Source organism: Artemia sp. Qi Xiang Cuo, chromosome 4 (genome assembly GCF_049724085.1).
Source record: "Artemia sp. Qi Xiang Cuo chromosome 4, ASM4972408v1, whole genome shotgun sequence".
NCBI classification, from domain to species: domain Eukaryota; kingdom Metazoa; phylum Arthropoda; class Branchiopoda; order Anostraca; family Artemiidae; genus Artemia; species Artemia sp. Qi Xiang Cuo.
This window is the reverse complement of record NC_142797.1, coordinates 17,967,947-17,990,370: the sequence shown is the minus strand read 5'-3', so window position 1 is coordinate 17,990,370 and position 22,424 is coordinate 17,967,947. Positions and strand designations below refer to the sequence as shown.

The window sequence follows — 22,424 nt, the reverse complement described above, 5'->3', positions numbered from 1 at the left end:
TGCCATGGCCCAAAGAGGCTATTGTTTTGCAATAAATATCTATCTATCTATCTATGGAATACCATGAATAGAATATGACTTTAATATGTAAATTTACATACAAGACATACCCTGTTTGTATTCTACCCATCAATATCTACAGACAGGATGGGGTCAGCAAGATAATAAGACTGTTGTTAATTTTATTTTTAATTCAAAACTAGCCCCATCCCCCCCCCCAAAAAAAATAGTAGTTTCTTTCAGACGCAATTTCAAACAGTTCGTGGCAACGAACTGTAAGTAAGGAGCGACCCGGCTCAATAGTAACTGAAACTCTAAAAAACGGAATTCTGATACCAATAGATACATCAAAAGAATCAGATTTTTATGACGATTTCAAATATATAAATTTCATCAAGTTTTGTCTTACTTATCAAAAGTTACGCGCCTGAGAAAATGTGCCTTATTTTGGAAAAAAAGGAAGAAACACCCCCTAAAAGTCATATAACCTTAATAAAAATTACACCATCAGTTTCAACATATCAGAGAACCGTACAGTAGAGGATTCAAGCTCATATCTGCAAAAATCTGGAATTTTGTGTTTTTTGCCAGAAGAAAGGTCACGGATGCGTGTTTATTTTTTTTTTTTTTCTTTTCTCCAGGGGCATGGGCGTAGGGAGGGGCGGGGGGGCCGCTGCCCCCCCAAGATCTTCAAATTTAAATTAGATATGGCTGAAAAAGCAGATGGTTGGAAAAGCAGTTGATAAAAGGCCCTCCATCACATTATCGACTGCCCCCCCCCCTAGACAATATGCTGCCTACGCCCATGCCCAGGGGTGATCGTATCGACCCAGTGGTCCTAGGATATCGCAGGAGGGCTTATTCGAACGGAAATTAAAAGTTCTAGTTCCCTTTTTAAGTGACAAAAAAAATGGAGGGCAACTAGGCTCCCTCCCACGCTTTTTTTTCCCAAAGTCACCCGATCAAAATTTTGAGATAAACCTTTTGTTAAAAATGGTCGAAAAATATAATAACTATGTCTTTGAGGAGATTAATCCCCCACAGTCCCCGGGGGAAGGGCTACAAGTTATGAACTTTCCCCAATGTTAACATATAGTATTGGTTATTGGGAAGCATACAGACATTTTCAGTTTTTTTTTTGGTAGTGAGGGGAAAGGGTCGGATGTTACTTGGGAGGATCTTCCCATGGAGGAAGTTTTCATGGGGAAAGAATCATTGCTATGAAGGGGGCACCGGATTTCCCAGCATTATTTAAAAAATCGATCAGAAATTAAATAAAAAAAAAAAAAATTTTCAACTGAAAGTAAGGAGCACTTCAAAACTTAAAACGAACAGAAATTATTACGTATATGATCGGGTTCGCCCCCCTAGTCAATACCTCGCTCGCTACGCTAAAGTTTTTTTTAGTAATTTCATAAGAGCTATTTATTCTAATTAACGGCCTTTGTGATTTAGGGTCATTCTTGAAGAATTAGGACAAAATTTGAACTTTAGCGTAAAGAGTGAGGTATTGACTAAGGGGCGAACCCCCTAATCTACGTAATAGAAATATACGAATGTAGAAGTTCGTTACGTAAGTTACGTATATTTATTACTAATAAAAATGTTCGTAAATAAAATTAAACAACTTTCGAGAAAGCCATTTAAGCAAAAAAGTAAAATTAATATGCAAATTTCGTTTTAATTATTCATGTACGGTGAGCCAAAATCAAAATCTGCATTAATTCAAAAACGTTCAGAAATTAAATACACAAATAAAAACAAGTTGTTTTTTAACTGAAAGTAAGGAGCGACATTAAATTTTAAAAAGAACAGAAATTATTCCGTATATGAAAGGGCCTCCTCAACACCTCGCTCTTTACGCTAAAGTTTGACTCTGTCTCACAACTTTTTTTTTTAAATAAAAAACTTTAGCGTAAAGAGCGAGGTGTTGAAGAGGGGACAGCCCCTTTCATATACGGAATAATTTCTGTTCGTTTTAATGCCGCTCCTTATTTTCAGTTAAAAAAAAACTTGTTTTTTTTTATTTAATTTGAAAAAGGCTCATAACTGTCTGTTTATAAATATAAACAGACATTCCAATCAAATAATTTTAAGCTTAAATAAAAAGTAATTTTAAAAACTAGAACCAACAGAAACTACTCTAAAAAGAAGGATTGTAACGCTGAAAACCCCCTCTGTCACTGCTAAAAGATAATGTAATTTACTAAAAAAAAAAATCGCATTTTCAACGATGTAAATTTATTTAAAATTTGTTGCGTTTACTAATTTCATCATTTTCATCATTTTCAGATCCATTAACAGATGATTATTACATAATTAATTATTTAACATAAAGACTTTCATAAAATTCTAATATTTATGTTACCTTTTTAAAATGTTAATTATAATAGTCTTTCAGTTTCTTCCTGTTGAATAATATTAATCTAATTGTAATTACTTGATGAAATTTCAGTTTCTAATGAGATTTTCATATTCTAATTAGTAATTATCTAAAATTTACACCTTCCAAAATTATAATAGTTGACGTAATAAAAATTTTCCAGGTCGATTTGTCTACCAAGAAGTGAATACGTTGGTACCACCAATGGCAAGAGAGATGGGAATTTCTCCCGGAAACTCAGCTGCTTTACTCTCTATATTGGCACTTACTGACACTGTTGCACGGCTCGTAGTTCCAGTTCTATCAGAGAAGATCAAGCACAAAGTTTCAAGAATCCAAATTTATGCTGTTAACTACATTGTAAAGGCAGTTGCCTGCTTAGGTAAGAATGCTGTCCTATTCCCTTATATCATCGTTTTTGTAATGGAGACAGATTTGCTAGATGTTTTCCAAAAAAAACTGCACACGGGTTGATATGGGTACCCGACTGACTGACCGTACCTTAAACAGTAAACTGTACGAAAAATATGGATCAATCCTGCTTTCAAGGGTTATGATGAGAGAAAGGTTGAAATGAATAGTACACGTTCTGCGGATGAACGATGATAGACTGCCCAAGATTATCCTTGTTGGGCAACCGTCTAGGGTCAAACAAAAAGCAGATCCCTCAAGATTGGGGCGGGAGGATGTCGTAAGGGAAGGTTCAAGGAAAATTGAAACTTTTTGGGAGGCTGTAAATAGAAAGGCTTTGAATAGATTGGGGTGGAGGAGGAGTGTGCGTAGCTGTGTTGACCTCAGGCGGCTTGGTGTTGTAGTGAGTTTTAGTAGCAGCAGTAGTAGCAGCAGCAGCTTTTACTTGTCCGATAGCCATGGCTGGGAATACTCCTCAGAGTCAGTTGGCGTTTTCTGTTTTTCATGTCTTGCTGGAATGTTCATTTATGTGTTAAGAGCCGTGAATGCAGGTATTTTGGGTCCTTGGAATATGTGAAGGGTAGTTTGTGGAGGCGTATCCACCTTCTACGACCTCGAATCTGCTTGAAACTTATGGGGCAAGTGATTTTGCGCCAAAGGAAATAAGTGGATAGAGTTTCAGAGATGTCTGCAGCTTATGAGCCCAATCTACCTTCCGCCCTTAAGTTTCCATATTCACTAAAAATTAAGCAGGAGTTTCGTTTCCAGGAAATTTAGCAGGAAACTTTGACAAACAATGAGCACCCAGTGCTCATCTTCCACTCTAAAGTGGTTGTTACTGTAGAAAGTCTCAATGTTTATTCATTTGAAATAGAAACCCAGGTCACCTAGAACAGAAAGGTAAGAATATTACATCCTTCCTCCTTTCCAAACTAGCGAGCTGGTACAAAATATAATAATCAAATTCCATTTTTAAATACTAAACACACTATCATAATACATTACTGTATTTATTTATGAAGAAGCGCGAGGCTCGCTCCTTTTTTTTTTTTTTTTTTCTTTTAAAAATGTTCAATTTACTTTTGAAACAAGGGGGTGGTGGTATTCCTTTAGTTCACGGAGGTTACCATTTCCAGAGGTTAAGCCTCTGGACTGGATTCACAGCGCGACCGGTACAGGTTATGTAGGAGGTATCATGGAGTTCTGTATGGGTCACGTGACTGGTGCTTGGTACAGGTATGGGCCTGTTGAATGTTGGGCTATGAACGCAAGTGAAGGGTTTCAGACGGTTTTCATCTGGTGTTCTAAGGACGGGGGTAGGCATTGTTTCTGATAGACTCAGTGGTGTGGCTGGAGTATCTGTATGGGGAATCTCTTCAGTTGGGGTGGCGTCTGATGACTGAGGTTGCTGACAGACTGTCTTTATGTGGCACCTGTTCCTTCTGTAGGTTGCTCTGTCGTTTGTCTCGACAAAGTAGGATCTGGGATTCACATCTGCTCTTTTGACAATGCCCGCCTGCCAGAGTTTGCCGTGGATTTGGGCCTGTACAGGTTGTCCAATTTGTAGGGGTTTCAGTTGCTTTGACTGTCGATCATAGTACTTGCTCTGGCGCGACTGTTGCTTCATTCGGTTCTGTCGAAATTGCTTGTGGTGAATGGTCTTTGGTGCAAGCAATGCTTTGGTGCATGGGACTATTGATCTGAGATTTCTGCTCATTAGCAATTGAGATGGGGAGGCCAGACCATTAACTGGGGTGTTCCTGTACTCTAGTAACGTCAGCTCAAAATCATTTCCAGCAATATCGGTTTTACTCAGGATATCTTTGGCCGTCTGTACGGACCTTTCTGCCAATCCGTTTAATTGGGGGGAAATGTGGTGAGGATGTGGTCTGAGATATTTCCCAATCTGATATGAATTTTTGGAAGACAAATTATGTAAATTGTGGACTATTGTCTGTAATGAGCATATGAGTAATTCCATAGCGAGCAAAGTGATTTTTCAGGTACGTAATTAGTTGGTGAGCATATGTACTGCTTCCCAATCTATCGACTTCTAAAAATCGACTGTAATAGTCGACAGTAATGAGGAAGTATTCTCCGTTTTTGTAAAAGAGGTCGCAACCAATTTTTTTCCATGGTAAGTCAGGGATGTCATGTGGCCTCAAGGGCTCATTCTGGTTAGAGTTTTGGAGTCTGGTGCATGCATAGTAGGATTTTATGTATTCCTCAATATATTCTGGCATCCTTGGCCAAAAAAATGGCGTAGCAAACATGCTTTTTACTTTTTTTGATACCCAGATGTTATGCATGCAAGCAGTTGAGTATATATTTGCAGGAGTTTTTGGGTATGACCAGGCAATCACTTTTTAGTATAATTTGGTCTATGACCGTTAGGTCATGCCGGACATTCCAGAATGGGATGAGAATTGCTGGGAGGTTTCTTCTGGATGCTGGCCAACCACTTTTGATTGTCTTAGCCAGCTCAACCAATTGAGTGTCAGCTGCTGTCTCTTCTTTGAGCTTTTTAAGTCTGTCAGTGCTGATTGGTTGGATTGACATAACAGAATGCACATATGATTCGATCTCTTTTTGCATCTCTCCATCCTCTTCAGGGAGATGCATGCGTGACAGGGCATCGGCAACTGAAATCTCTTTGCCCGGGTGGAATGTTATGGTGAAGTCGTATGGTTGGATTCTCAGTAGCATCCGCTGGAGTCTCGGTGACGACTTTGATATTGGGTGGTTCAGGATCACTTGGAGAGGCTTGTGATCCGATATGATTATGAACTTCTGGCCATAGAGGTACTGGTGGTAGTGTATGCAGCCGAAGAGAATAGCGTATAGTTCCTTTTCTATCTGCGAGTAGTTTTGCTCGGTGGTGTTCAAAGAGCGTGATGCAAAGGAGATTGACATCCCATTTTGAATAAGGGTGGCTCCTAGGCCAAACTTTGAAGCGTCAACTTGTAGTTCGATGTTCCCTGCTTTTGGATCAACAAATGTCAATGAGCTGCAAATGGATTCTTTGATGTTGGTCAATGCTATATCGTGTTGTGGCTCCCACTTGAGCTGTCGCTGTTTTGCCAGATTACGTAGGGGCTGATTTAGTGATGCTATATTGGGAATGTACCTTGCTAGGTAGTTCATCATTCCCAGTATGGTCTGCAGTTCATCCTTGGTAGATGGGGGTCTCATTTCTTTCAGTGCACGGACCTTTTGTGGGTCTGGGTGGATACCACCTTTTGATATTATGTGTCCAAAGTATGGTATGCTGTCGCACCCGAACACACATTGTCTTAGGTTGAATTTCACAGTCCTTTCGCGTGCTCTGATTAGTGCACTGCGAACATTTGCGTCGTGCTCCTCTATGGTTTCCCCAGATATAATGATGTCATCGACTATGACGGAAAAAACTTTAATGCCTTCAAATGCCTCTTCCATACGGCGTTGAAATTCATCCTGCGCTGAAATCAACCCAAACGGCATGCGTTTGAACATGTATTGGCCGTATGGAGTGTAAAATGTTGTTAGTTGAGGTGATTCGTTGTCAAGGACGAGAGACCAATATCCATGACGGGCATCCAGCTTGGTGAAAAATTTAGCACCGGAGTGTTTTAGTATTGCTTCGTCGAATGTGGGCATTGGGTGGTGGGGTCTTTTGATGGCCTTGTTCAGGTTCTCTAGGTCAATGCAGACCTGGAGGCTTTTGTCAGGCTTTCCAACCACAACTGCAGCATTTACCCAATCTGTGGGGTAAGTAACCTTTTTGATGACCCCTAGTGCCTCCATCCTGTCTAGTTCCTTCTTGAACCTGTTTTAGAGAGGTATTGGGATGCGTCTGGCTGGTACATCCTTAGGTTTAGTTCCTTCTTTGAGTGTTATGTGACACTCACCTTCGAGCTGTCCTATACCTTGAAATGCGTCTTTGAATTCCTCAATTAATGGGTATGGTTTTGTCACAGTAAGTATCAGCTTAATTAATTTTAGTTTCTTGCTGGTTTCGAAGCCTAGGATTGGGACGGGGGCGTCTTTCACTATGAAGAAGGGCTGTGTCTCAGTGCATCCGTTGGTATATGCGCAGTTAAGGCTGCAAACGCCAAGTGTTTGGATCTTCTGTCCTCCAAAATTAGTAAGAATTTGTAGTGTCTTATTGACTTTGGGCCTTGGTTTAAGGGTGTAAAAAAATGTTTCAGGTATGATGTTGGCCTGTGCACCCGTGTCAATTTTGAAAGTGATACTGATGTGTTCGTTGATTATGAGCTTCACATATGGTTGATAATCCCCTTTGTTCATCTTTATGGTGTCAATGAAGAACTCATCATTGCTGTCTGGCTGATGCTCATTTGTTTGATGTCGTTGATTTATTACATTCACCACCTTTTTGCTGCTTTTCCAAACCTTTGCAAAATGGTTTGGTTTGTCACAGTTACTGCATATTTTTCCTTTTGCGGGGCATTTGTGGGAAGGTGAATAATCCCCTCCACAGAAATAGCTTTGTCTTACAGATGGAGCATGGTTTGATTTCTTTGCCCTCCTGACAAAATCCACTTCATGCTTTATGCATGTTTCTTGATAAGCTTGGCTGCCACATGTATCAGGCTGAGACATTGTCCTGAGCTGCACCTGGGTTTGTATATGTGTTCGCACTATAGTAATTGCTTGTGACAGAGTTAGATTGGAACCTGCTTGGAGGAGTTTCTCTCTGACTTTTGCTGAAGAGATGCCACATACAAGTCGGTCTCTTACCATTTCATCTCTCATGGCTGATGTGGAATATGCACATTCACGAGCTAAAAGATTCAGATTAGTTATGTATTGATCCACTGGTTCACCATCTCGTTGATCACGTTTATGAAAGAGATATCTTTAAAACACTGTATTGCACTGAGGGAGGAGATATTCACTGAACTTGTCCATGTACGGTTGAATTTTGTCCTGTTCATCAGCTGTAATTGTAAAGGTACTAAAAATGTCTCGCCCTTTATCTCCAAGCCCGATCAGCAGGAAGGCGCATTGCACTTTTTCTGTCTTTCCGCTAAGGGGTCCTTGGAACATCAGCTTTGCATGATTCTTAAATCTTGTCCATGCCTCTTTAAGGTTAGCACTTGTCCAATCCATTGCAGGGTAGGAGATGTTGGCTTCCATGTTGTTTTAGAGGATCTGACACCATGTAGAAAGTCTCAACGTTTATTCAATTGAGATAGAAACCCAGGTCACCTAGAACAGAAAGGTAAGAATATTACATTACTACTTTCTGCAGCTCTTTGAACTGCTTTTCATTAACCATCTGAACGTGAAGTGTTATGTTTCACTATTCAAATTCGAATTCTAGTCGCATCTTGGTTTTACCCAAGCCTAGTCAGCTATTACAACGCAATAATTGTTGATGATGCTTGAGGTTAAACTATTGTACTAGCTGATTATAGTATATGTAAAGCGTACATCTCTCTGACTCACGCTGCTCTGCTACTCCATGAAGCAAAACGTGGGGAAAACCTATGGTGTATCAGAGATCTCCGAGATGTGTATTAACACCTTAATGGTTACCTAATACTCTTACTATCGTTAAAACAGAGAGCCCTCAAGTTTACTACTCGTCTGTTCACCCAATATTCCTATTGTCTTTGAGAAAGGTTCTCGTCAAGGAGCAGTTTTTTCCACTTTACTCTTCGCAGAGTTTTTTATACTCTAGGAGAGTTTTTGATACTCAAAAAAGTCAACATATTTTTTTATACGTAATATTTTTTTCCCTCCTCCTTCATTCTCTTAGACGGTGCTAGTCTATTATACGGTATAATGAATGTGTTCCACGCTATCCAGCACATTAGTGAAGTATTTCCCTAGCTGAAATCCGAGTAAGCAAAGCTGGGACTTGAACTTAATGCCAAAAACTCCGAAGTTCTATTCTTTAACTGAAATAAAGCTCAACCAGTAGAAATTCCTCTTAGAATCAAAATGATCAAGGAAGCTCATCTCATAACTCACTATTGGCTCCTATACCAAGGCCGTATCCAAGTATGGGGGGGGGTACCCCGGTTTACCCGGTACATCCCATTTTATGTATCCTTTATCACGAACAAGCTATCTCATAAATCACTATTGGCTCCTACACATTGACTAATCCATACATTCTCCTATAACTCCAATACATCCCATTTTATGTATCCTTTATCATGAATAAGCTATCGCATAACTCACTATTGGCTCCTATACATTGGCTAATCCATACATGCTCCTAGAACTACAATACATCCCATTTTATGTATCCTTTATCACGAATAAGCTATCTCATAAGTCAATATTGGCCTTCTATACATTGGCTAATCCATACATGCTCCTATAACTCCAATACATCCCAGTTTATTTATCCTTTATCATGAATAAGCTATCTCATAACTCACTATTGGCTCCTATACATTGGCTAATCCATACATGCTCCTAGAACTCCAATACATCCCATTTTATGTATCCTTTATCACGAATAAGCTATCTCATAACTCAATATTGGCCTTCTATACATTGGCTAATCCATACATGCTCCTATAACTCCAATACATCCCATTTTATTTATCCTTTATCACGAATGAGCTATCTCATAACTCACTATTGGCTCCTATACATTGGCTAATCCATACATGCTCCTAGAACTCCAATACATCCCATTTTATGTATCCTTTATCACGAATAAGCTATCTCATAACTCAATATTGGCCTTCTATACATTGGCTAATCCATACATGCTCCTATAACTCCAATACATCCCATTTTATTTATCCTTTATCACGAATCAGCTATCTCATAACTCACTATTGGCTCCTATACATTGGCTAATCCATACATGCTCCTAGAACTCCAATACATCCCATTTTATGTATCCCTTATCACGAATAAGCTATCTCATAACTCAATATTGGCCTTCTATACATTGGCTAATCCATACATGCTCCTATAATTCCAATACATCCCATTTTATGTATCCTTTATCACGAATAAGCTATCTCATAAATCACTATTGGCTCCTACACATTGACTAATCCATACATGCTCCTATAACTCCAATACATACCATTTTATGTATCCTTTATCACGAATAAGCTATGTGTCTGCAGCCATTTAATTTCAAACTTTGTTAACTACATGGTTTTTTCACAATATTCTCGCCTTTACATAGCATCTCTGTATAAAATTCCTGCAAATTCTGATAAATCAAAAATTCTTTTATTTTACTGCCGCTTCAAGAGATAGGCCAATATTCTTCGCTTCCCCATTTGTGAACTCCCAATTCCTATCTTGTTAGAAAATGATCTAACGACCTCTTCTTAACGGACCGCTAAGCCAACTCGGTGTATAATCAGAATTTTCATCAGAAGAGTAAGCCTCCGTCTCTTTTAAGGGACCGTCAACAGTTTTCAAGGAGGCCCGCGGCCACCAGTTTCTTAAGTAGGTGACATCACACTTGTGTTGTACTAAGACCACTCAGTATTAAGGCCATTATTTATAAAAGGGATTTTTTTTTTTTAGCATACTTTTCGCAATGTAAAAACTAAGTTTTCTTCTAGACAGTTTAAAATACCTAATTACTAAAACCGTACGCTGTTTAGAGTTAACACAATAATTGTTGAAAGCAACAATATTTTGGAAACTTCTCTGCTACTACCTTTCTACTACTTCTATTTCCTACAACTATTTATTTGATCCTACCTTTGAAAATAACTATATTTTTGAGCCTAAGAACTACATGAAACTTATTCATGTTAGGTGTGTGTTTTTTTTTTTTTTTAATTCTATTTGAACAACCCTTTGTCCTTTTTATTAATTTGTTTATCTGTATGTACATGTAAAAACGTAGCATTTATATGCAAAAGAGTAAATTTACGAGTTTTACGCGCTTTCTCACGCTAAATTTATGAATTTAAAGCTTTCTTAAACTACAGTCTTGAAGATATCAAAAGTGAACTTAATAGCTTTAGCTTCTGAATGTCCAAATGACATGCTTATTTAGCACCTTTTATTTTATAGGGATAGCTTTTGCTACTGATTATGTTACCCTTGCTACCTTCTGCTGCATATATGGTGTTGGAATGGGTGGCAACACCGGTATATCTATGATAATAATGGCAGAAAATCTTGGACTTGAGCTACTTCCAATGGCATTTGGTTTATCCTTAGGCTTCAACGCTATCATATATTTTGGAGGACTGCCTTTAATTGGTAAGAAATGGTATAATTTTCCAGGAAAATTCAGTACTTTCTTGGTTCTGAGCTTACATATATATATATATATATATATATATATATATATATATATATATATATATATATATATATATATATATATATATATATATATATATATATATATATATATATATATATATATATATATATATATATATATATATATATATATATATATATATATATATATATATATATATATATATATATATATATATATATATATATATATATATATATATATATATATATATATATATATATATATATATATATATATATATATATGATATATGATATATATATATATATATATATATATATATGATGATATGATGATGATGATGATGAGTAGAGAGAGAGAGAGAGAGAGAGAGAGAGAGAGAGAGAGAGAGAGAGAGAGAGAGAGAGAGAGAGAAAGAGAGAGAGTGTCAAGAAAAGACTGTAGCGTCTTATCTTGCTAAGCCACCAAAATTGATTCTGCTTCTATCACCTTGCCATGAGGGTACCAGCACCACATATCCAATCCAGAAGCATGAGATCATTGAAAACTGTAATCATAAGCAGCGCAATAGCGCTGCCTAAGTAAAGAACGATGTTGGCACAATGTATTATTTTTTTTTTCTTGTGACCAGGGCACTCCGTATCGAAGGAGTTGTCGTAGAAACTTCGAAAAGGGTTTATTCGATTGGAAATTGGAGTGGCTTATGCCCTTTTTAATAGTTGAAAGTGATTGGAAGGCAACTAAAACCCCTTCTACACTCACCATTTCCCAAAATATATCCAATCAAAATTTAGGGATAGCCATTTTGTTCAGCGTAGTTGATTTCCACATAGAAATTATGTTTTTGAGGAGGACAATCCCCCACAACCCTCAGGGTAAGGATTGTAAGTTGTGACCTGGGGGTATATAAGATTTTTATAGAAAGCTTTGTCGTAGAAACTTCAAAAAGAGCTCATTCGATTGGAAATTCAAAGGGCTAGTACCCTTTGAATTTCATGATTGGAGGGCAACTCACCCCCCTCTCACGACCAACTTTTCCCCAAACACATCCAATCAAAATTTTGAGATAGCCATTTTGTTCAACGTAGTTGAAAGTTCTGAAAATTAGGTCTTTGAGGATGACACCCCCCCCCCCTCCTTAGCCCTCACGGCAAGGGCTATAAGTTATGCCCTGGGGGCATATAAGGTTTTCATAAAAAAGCATTGTCGTAGAAACTTCAAAATGTGCTCATTCGATTGGAAATTGAAATGGCTAGTGCCCTTTTTAATAGTCGAACGTGATTGGAAGGCAACTATCACCCCTTCCACGCCCACCATTTCCCCAAACACATCCAATCAAAATTTTGAGATAGCCATTTTGTTCAATGTAGTTGAAAGTTATGGAAATTATATCTCTGAGCAGGATACTCCCCCCACAGTCTTCAGGGAAAGGGTTATAAGTTATGCCCTGGGGGCATATAAGGGTTATATTGAAAGCTTTGTTGAAGAAACTTCAAAAAGGGCTCATTTGATTGGAACTTCAAAGGGCTAGTGCTCTTTTTAATAGTCAAAAGTGATTGGAGGGCAACTAACCCTCCTCTCACGCCCTTCTTTTCCCCAAAAACATCCAATTAAATTTTGAGTTAGCCTTTTTGTTCAACGTAGTTGAAAGTTTTGGAAATTAGGTCTTTAAGGATGACCCCCCCCCCCCCCACACACACACAGCCCTCAGGGCAAGGGTTGTAAGTTATGCCCTGTGGGCATATACGGTTTTTATAGAACGCGTTGTCGTAAAAACTTAGGGCTTATTCGATTGGAAATTGAAATGACTAGTGCCCTTTTTATCAGTCGAAAGTAATTGGAGGGCAACTAACCCTCCTCTAACGCCCACCATTTCCCGAAACACATACAATCAAAATTTTGAGATAGCCATTTTTTTTTCAACGTAGTTGAACGTTCTGGAAATTAGGTCTTTGAGGATGACAACCCCCCACAGCCCTCAGGGCAAGGGCTGTAAGTTATGCCCTGGGGGCATATAAGTTTTTTTATATAAGTTGTCGTAGAAACTTCGAAAAGGGCTCATTTGATTGGAAATTGAAAAGGCTGGAGCCCTTTTTAATAGTCGAAGCTGATTGAAGAGCAACTAACCACCATTTCCCCAAACTCATCCAATCAAAATTTTGAGATGTTAATTTTGTTCAACGTAGTCGAAAGTTCTGGAAATTCTGTCTTTGAGGATGACCCCTCCCCGTCACAGCCATCAGGGCACCGGTTGTAAGTTATGCCCTGGGGACATAGATGGTTTTATAGAAAGTTCTGTCGTAGAAACATCAAAAAGGGCTCATTTAATTGGAAATTTAAAGGGCTATTGCCCTTTTTAATAGTCAATGTGAATAGTCGAAAGTGAATGGAGAGCAACTAACCCCCCTCTCACGCCCACCATTTCCCCAAACACATTCAATTAAATTTTTGAGATAGCCAATTTGTTCAATGTAGTTGAAATTTTCGGAAATTATGCATTTTAGGATGATAAACCCCCGAGAGCCCCTAGGGCAAAGGTTGTAAGCTATGCCCTGGTGGCATATAAGGTTTTTATAGATAGTATTGTCGTAGAAACTTCAAAAGGGGCTAATTCAATTGGAAATTGAGAAGGCTGGTGCCCTTTTTAATAGTCGAAAGTGATTGGAGGGTAACTAACATCCCTCTCATGCTCACCCTTTCCCCAAACACATCCAATCAAAATTTTCAGATAGCCATTTTGTTCAACGTAGTTGATAGGTCTGGAAATTATGTATTTGAGGATGACAACCCTCCCCCCATAGCCCTCAGGACAAGGGTCGTAAGTTATGCCTTTGAGGCATTTAACATTTTTCATAGAAATTTTTGTCATAGCAGCTTCAAAAAGGGCTCACTTGATTGGAAATTGAGAAGACTAGTACCTTTTTTATTAGCCGAAAGTGATCAGAGGGCAAATGTCTCCCTCCACGCCTATCATTTAGTCAAACACTTCCAATTAAAATTTCTATATAGCCATTTTGTTAAGCCTATCAGAAAGGTCTGGAAATTATGTCTTTGAGGATAACAAATCCCCCCAGCCCTCAGGGCAAGGGTTGTAAGTTTTGCCCTGGGGACATATAGGGCTTTTATAGACAATTTTGTCATATAAACTTCAAAGGGGGCTTGTTGGATTGGTAATCAGACACTCTAGTGCTCTTTTTAAGAGTCAAAGTGATCGGAGGGCAGCCACCCTCTCCCCCCTACACACACGTCATATTGTCCCGAAATGCGTCTAATCAAAATTTTGAGATAGCCATTCTATTCAAAACAGTCTAAATATCACATAACAAGGCTTTGGGGGTTGAAACAAACCCCAGAGACTAGGGGCTAGGGTTGTAAGTTATGCCCAGTGGGTATTATAAATGGAACCCAAAACAAGCAGAAATTAAAAGAAGTCAAACTCAAAACGAGCAGAAATTAATCTGAGTAGGGTTCTAAACCATATAATTTCTAAGAGCCAGAATATGATTTTTACTTTACTGAAAAAAAATCTTTTAAATGGTTTCACTTTTGTAACTTTAAGAAGTCAAAAATTAATTAAGATTTTAAGGAATAAATATCAGCATATGTATATTAAACTGACAATGCACATTTTTTTCAGTAAAGAACAAATTATATTTTGGCTCTTAGAAATTATAGGGTTTAGAACCCTACTCAGATTAATTTCTGCTCGTTTTGAGTTTGACTTATTTTAATTTCTGCTTGTTTTTGGTTTCATTTATTTATTAATACTAATTTGTGGTAGTTATATGCTTGGTAGATTATTTGATTCTATTTTTGTTCATTTTTGGTTTAATGGAATTCTTTACTTAAAAAAAATAAATTATTTTGTGCAAAAAGTTCTTTTGATTAATAACACCAAGGGGGTTTTGACACATTTGGCCAACTGTGTAGTTCAATGTCAGCCGCTCAGAAGACCAACAGGTGGTTCATGTACGTGTTTTATAGACTGATCAACATCGCGTGCATCAACAGTTTGTTATTTCATCTACTCCTTCACTATCTCCAAATCTGGTGGAAAACCACTTCCACGAAAGGCTTTCGTGAATGTACTGTTCAAAGAGTTGGCCCAGTCGTATGTGGCCACTCGTTTAGAAACCTCAGGTTAGCAGCGCTGGATAAGACTCAACATCAGTCAAACAACGGAAATGACTGGTGAAATACGTTTAATGAGGTCTCTGGAACGAAAATTACGACCTATAGCCTTTACCCAGCGTGCATTCGCCGAATCACTACCAAATTTAGCAGCCACTGGAAAAGGCCTTTCTGGAATGAACACCTTGTGAAGTCATGCACATGTCACTTCAAGAAATGACACCATTCTTTTGTGCTGTTTAAAATATTTTTTGAAAACCTGATTCTCATAATTCTCATTTACTTTTAAAATATACTTAAATGATGAGCTTTAGGAGTAAATGTTTCTTCAAGTAGTAGTTTTTACGAAAGCTTACCATCTACGTAGCTTTTTGGGAAGCTTACCTTTCTAGGGTTAAAGGATTTGAGTCTCCTGAACTGTTTGGACAAATTGTAAGTGTAATGACATGCCATTAGGAAAAAAAGAAGTGGTTTCTTCGTGAAACCGTGCTATGATGATAAGGGATTAAAATCCACAATTATAAATGATAGTCCTAGGGAACAGTAATTTTCTCGGTGAAAGGAAAGACAGCTCTCCCGCCTTCCCACTAATTTCTTCTAATAAAAGGTCGCTTATTCAATTTACAAATTTGAAAATCTAGTGTCGTTTTAATAATCAAAAGTGATTTACGGCAACCCACCCCTTCCCGTTTAGTATATTAGATCAAATTCCGATATACAGTCTGGTATCACAATTGCCAAGACATGGTCAACAGATAGACAATAACAATAAATTTTCAGAGAACTCATGGAGACACAAACGAAATAACAACTTCGATGAATATTTCCACTTCAAGAACATTCATTCATGTTTAAGTGTAGTTTTACTGCTAAAATTAAATGTTAAAAAAAATGTTAAAATGTTAATTTTTCCAAATAAAAGTAAAGCACGATATAAAAACTCAAAACAAACAGGAATTTGTTTTCTGTAAGGGAGCTGTCTTCCCATCAACCCTCACTCTTAGGCTAAGTTTAACTGGTAATTACCTAAAATCATTTTAGAGCTCTGAAAATATGGTCAGTTAGCAATCAAAGGTGTTGTATTTACCAATTGCCGTTCAAAAACTTTTGCACAAGAGGCCCTTCTCCCCCCCCCCCCCAAAAAAAAGTAAACCCCTATTCCGTTTTAGCTACTCGTAACACCCTGCAACCAATTTTAACTGTTATTCTTTAACGAGTTGGAGGGAAAATGTGTTCCTACCCACCAAGTTGAGTTTCAACTGGGTATCGTTTGCACAGATGCTTCAACATGAGTTGTAAATAAATTTACCGTCACCAATGCTTCTGATTTTCAGTTGTTCAAGCAAGAAACAAAACATAAAACAAGATATTTTCCGGCAGAGTCTCTGGAGATTTCTAGCCTCTGATTTGTAGCCATTTATATCAAGTTTAGACTTTAATTTTAGATTTTTTTAAATATTTCATTAATCCTTGAAAATACGTTGTAAATGATTGTAATTTCAGGAGCTATCAGAGATGTTACTGGGAGCTACCAAGCATGTTTCATTGTGATGGCAGGTTGTCTTATATTCTGCTTTTTAATATGGCTTATTTTACCCTTGTCAGATTGGATTAAGCGAAGAAAAGGACAAGCTTAGGCTTTTTTAAATTTATCACAAGCTAATATTTTTTGATTGAAAATGTTTGCGTATCTGTTCTTTTTTTTACAATAAAAGATTCGTTAATAATCCAAATGTTTTTAAGACTTGAATTGCGTTTTATAGGACAAAAGGCTTTGGTCTTTCTTTCTAGTTTTAGAATATAGAAAGCTGTTATAATATAAGAAAGCTATAAGTTAGCTGTTAAGTATAAACCTTATGAGACCGAAAGTTTTCATCTTCGCTTATATTTGTGTGAAAGACCAAATTTCTTCAATTTTGAAATCCTTGATTCTTTTTCAAAAAAAAGGATGGATCAGTGCTACCCCATGCAAAAAAGTGATTGTCCATGTCGCTCAGGGTGAGGGGCTGTAACTTTCCTGTATGGGAAGTTCGAAAATGGTGATTCCAATGTTGCAGTTTTTATTTCGATCCTACACTATTTTCGAGGGTTTGGGGGCTATCTTTTGAATTCCCGTAAATTTGTTTCTGCAATAAACTTTTACCCTTAAGATTAACTGAAATCGTAGTTATTATTTCTGAATCAACTTCAAATGGCAATTATTTGTTACTTGACATATTTTTTCAAAAAGTGTCTTAAAATTTTCTGCTACTATGGGCAGTGGAGGATCCAGGGGAGGGGTGAGAGGGGCGCGCCCCCTAACATAGTCTAAAGTAGTATAATCTACTTAATTAACGCAAGTTTGCGTTAAATAAACTTGCTCCTAACGCACAGTTTATCGGATCAACCTATTTTGCCCCCCCCCCTAAAAAATCCTGGATCCGCCACTGATATGGGCTGAATTTCGTTCTTTACGAGGTTTCAGGTACCACTGCAACCATGATAAATAGAAGTGAATTTGAACGAGAAAGAGCTATTAACTAATAAATGAAAGTGAAGAAGAAAGTGGAATTTATTTTGTCTTTCTAAATAAAATTATAGCTTTTCTAGAGTTGTTAGTCTCATAGTGTCTTATAGTGCCAAAAGTTTTAAACAGATTGGAGATACAATCGTTTTGACCCCTCCCTTCTGCTCCCTCTTCCTAGTCGGCTTTCAAAAGTTCACTTTCTCTCCCCAACACTCCCTGAAAATTTAAGGGCATTCCCCGGCCCTTCAATATATGACAGATGTATTATTTTAGTAGCCTAGATATTCATAGTGTTTTTTCATTTAACTCGCCCCTCTAATAAAAAATTTAAGATCCACTTGACCCTGAAATCCTCTGAAAGTTTTAACTTGATCTCCCAAGTCTTTCCCAAGAAGCTACTCATATGGTGGTCTAATAACCTTGATGTACATATTTTCTTTAAGCTTACCCCCCCCCCCACCTTATTCATAGTTCAATGTCCACTTGATATCCCCCCTCCAATACGCCCAGAAATTTTCAACATGATGCCCCTAGCTGTTTCCGAGATATTACAGATACATCATTTTTCTGCCCTTGGTAACACATAATGTTTTCTGGTTTACCTTGTCAATTAAACACGTATAGATTGTAAGTCCCATGGGAGTCTTCCTGAAGTCAAAATTATTAACCAAGTGTCGGATGATCATAAGGAGGGACCTGGCTCAATGGTCACAGAAACTCTAAAAAACGAAATTTTGATACCCATAGACGGATCAAAAGAATGGGATTATTGTGCTGATTTCAAATATATAAATTTTATTAAGTTTAATTTTACCCATCAAAGGCTACGAGCCTGAGAAAACTTGCCAGATTTTCGAAGAAAGGTGGAAAAAACCCTAAAAGTCATTGAATCTAAATAAAAATCACCCCATCAGATTCAGCATAGCAGAGAACCGTACTGTAGAGGTTTCAAGCTCCTATCTGCAAAAATACAAAATTTTGTATTTTTTTTTACCAGAAGAAAGATCACGGATGCGCGTTTATTCGTTTATTTGTTTTTTGTTTGTTTGTTTTTCCCAGGGGTAATTGTATCGACCCATTGGTCCTAGAACATCGGGAGAGGGCTCATTCGAACGGAAATTAATATTTCTAGTGCTCTTTTTAAGTGACTAAAAAGATTGGAGGGCAGGTAGGCTCCCTCCCCACCCTTTTTCCCAAAATCGTCAAATCAATATTTTGAGATGGCCGTTTTGTTCACCGTAGTCGAAAGGCCCAATAACTGTGCCTTTGGATATAAAATGACCCCCCTCCCCTACAGCCCCAGGGGAAAGGTCTTTAAGGTATACAATTTGCCCATTGTTTACGCATAGTATTTGTTATAGGAAAGTATACATACATTTTCGGGTGGGGGGGGGACTTATTTTCTGAGGGGGGGTTCTCCACCGGGGAATTTTCCTTGGGGAGTGAAATTTCCTGGGGGTGAACTTGTCAGGGGAAATTATACACTGGGGGAATTTGCCAGAATTCCGATAAAAATTCTTTTTATACGGCTTGCTTTCTGTTTTCCGTCTCAATGTTGCGTTTACAAATCTGACAATAAAAGGTAAAAATTGGGTTATGGACTTGGTACAGTTGCTCGGATACCCATTCAAGACGATGAGAACAGAGGTGTACAGCTTTATGACAGGGGATAGAGCTCCAAAAGCCGTAGCAAATAGTCTGCTGAACTTCCGAGACATTGGCTTCGAAGCCATGAGCTTATATCTCAACGGGACATCCACGAAAGTAAAAGTTGGCATTGTACAAACTTTCGCCTCTGTTGCCAAAAAAGGAAAAAAAAAGAGCCACAAAAAAATAGTTTGGGGAAACTGAGCTGCTTAAACGAGCTCTGCGTCCTGCAAATTCAACACAGACTTCGTCCCTCTGTGAGCTGCTGAAGTAAGAGTTGATGTCATGAGTGTCATAAGGTGTTATCGACAAGAACAAAATGAGACGCTAGCAGATTTTGGAATTAGAGTTTACGATGGGATTCTTAGGTACATACCCGAAGCTTGTCCGTCTATTCATTTGGATGGTGACAGGTGTGACGGTCTTAGTGACGATAGAACCCATGATGACTACTCGTTCAACCTCAAAGAAGTATCTCGCTGTCGAGAAAGAAGAAATCCTAAAGTAAATATTTCCAGCCCGTTCACTTCCTCCAGCAAAGTTGCAACACTCTGGGACGGGATTCTCAGTAGTCGCTCAGCCAAAGGTCGACTCTTGAAAGTTTTTCTCGAAGTCTGGGAGTACAATTTTTCGACCCGTCTGATGGTTCATATCGATGGAGGTTTCGAGAATTGACATAGAGCTGTTACCGTTACGCCTCATGGAAGCTCTGTTGATGACGATATCTCGTCTTGCCATGAGGAGACAGACACTTCGATATTACACCACACGGCAGTTGCCGCAAGACGAAAGAGCACACTTGTGATAATACAAGCCAACGATACTGATATCGTCTTACTAGCTGCATACTACTTCCAGTATATTGCCAGTCTTGGCCTCAAGCAGCTCTGGGTTAAGTTTCCGTCCTACTGCATACCTATTCATACGGCAGCACAAAAACTAGGAGTAACATTTTGCAACGTCTAGCCGCTTGTACACAGTTGGAATGGATGTGACACCATAAGCTTTCTGTATGGAATTGGAAAGGTCCGCTTTTTTCGAGCTACGAGGTCTTCTGAACTTTGTTTGGGTCTTTAGATGATGAAGTTCGAGCCCTTGCAGAGAATTCATCATCTGCGCAAAGTGATGGTTTAGTCAAGGTCTGTAAGCAGCTTGTGGTTACAGTGTATGGCAGAAGTGCGACTAACTTCAATAGTCTGAATGATCTTCGAGCACTGTTGTACTCAAGATTGGAGGATTTTTGGCGTTTACCACCAACTGATATCTCGTTTCTGCTTCATTTGAAAAGGTGCATTTTCCAGTCACTGATTTTGATCCAAAGCCACAAGCCCTGTATTGATTTACCTCAGGCTACCGATAAGGGCTGGAGAATTGAAGATCATGAACTAAAGCCAGACCTAGTTTCTGTGATGCCACATGGGCTAGCATCGCTTTCTTTTTGCAACTGTGACAAAACGAAGTGAGGCTCGCACTGCAAATGCTCCAAAATAGGTTTCCGTGACAGCGTATGCAAGTGTGGAGCTGACCCCCAAAAATGCCTACTCTCCGATGTGAATCAGAACGAGTCCCAAGACGAAGATGAAGAAGAAAAAGAAATTTGAGCCACCGTTTCATGTTCAGTTTTAGATATTTGATTTTTTATTTGTTTTGATATTAAACGGCTAATGCAATACATTAAAGCCTTACTTTCAGCTGTCCATGACAGTTACCGTTTGCGACATTAATGATCGCTGATCCGTTCCAGCTAACTAGACCATTGATCCCTGCTATGTTGGTAATTAGAGAAAACAATACATTAAGTCAGCCTGTGTCAACTCTGCACGACACTTTAACACGACTTCGTAACCTTGAGGCTCGTATATGAGCCTACGTAAGCCAGATTGTATCTACTACTACAGAAAAAATAAAGAGTTGCTCAAGAATTAAGATTTTTTGAAAGGAGGCACATGGTTTGACTCGTAATGACGAGCAGAATTAAAATAAAGCATAAAAAATATACCAAATTCGCGCAGGCGATCGCATAAATAGGCATATGTTTTTTTTTTTTTTTTTTTTTCATGGTTAAAACTATTAGTTGTATACAATGTAAGTAAATGATTTGTTTCAGAAAATAGCTATCTATCGTTTTACGATATAAAAATCACGGGTTATCTTCAAAACATATCGAGTAAAACGCCACTATTCCGAAAATTTTCTTTTTTTGGGGGGGGGGGATTCTCTTGTTCAAACGCTTGTATATTCTTGCAGATTCAAGTCTCGATTTTGTTTTTATTAACAACGTGTAAAGGTCATTCTGATGGTTCAAATGATTTTCAGTTTGATTCATTTTTTTAACAGCAAAAAAAAAAAACTTAAAAAAAACTTGGCCATTGTGGGCTAAATTCTGAAAGCTATGACGTTATTTAGAAAAAAATAAATAGTTGCTCAAGGATTAAGATTTTTTAAAAAAGAGGTACAAAATTTGACTCGTAATAACGAGCAAAATTAAAAAAAAGTATACTTATGCAAGAAAAAATTCAGAAAAATCGAAAAAACTAAATAAAAGTATATTTAAAGACCTTGTTTTCAAAATTAAATAAGGGTTTACAAAAAAAATAAAGGTTGCGGGAAAAAAATAAAAATACCAGGTGAAAGTAGACGTTCTTAGGATTCAGAATATGTCAAGTTTGTGTAATTTTCAGTGTATTTTGCCGTGTAAAACAATTAAGAGCGGTATTACTTCGTTATAGGCCTAGTTCGAATTTATAGGCCAAAATGAAGATGTTTTGCTCGCGTGCGAACTTGTGCACCCCGATATTCGTTATCAGCGCCCCCGATTGCCCTAGACTCCACCCTCAAACCAACTGCAGCGAATGTGAGCCACCCCTTGAAAGATAACGGTCCCTGGATCACTGACTGTAAGACTTTAGTTGCCTAAGTATTAATCATAATGACCGTGAAATTTCCAAGAAGTATAATAATGATTTAAATACGCTGTTAAGAAAGGCAAATCAGAAATTCTTTGCCCAGAAATTCAACGGGGCTAGCAGAAACTCTGTTAAGACGTGAAAAACTGTCTGATCTAAACTGTCTGATGAAAATGCTGATTTAAATATAATGAATCCTCT

At 38.0% G+C, this 22,424-nt stretch overlaps 1 protein-coding gene across 1 annotated transcript in view; it reads left to right on the top strand.

Moving 5' to 3' along the window:
- LOC148952842 (monocarboxylate transporter 12-like) overlaps positions 1-16,891 on the top strand; it is a 105,606-nt gene extending 88,715 nt beyond the window's left edge. The window contains exons 7-9 of the mRNA XM_089088127.1: positions 2,547-2,765; positions 10,811-11,002; positions 16,668-16,891. Of these exons, the coding sequence (XP_088944253.1) occupies positions 2,547-2,765; positions 10,811-11,002; positions 16,668-16,801 (545 nt within the window). The 3' untranslated portion in view covers positions 16,802-16,891. The remainder of the gene's footprint in view (positions 1-2,546; positions 2,766-10,810; positions 11,003-16,667) is intronic.
- The last annotated feature ends 5,533 nt before the right edge of the window (positions 16,892-22,424 follow it).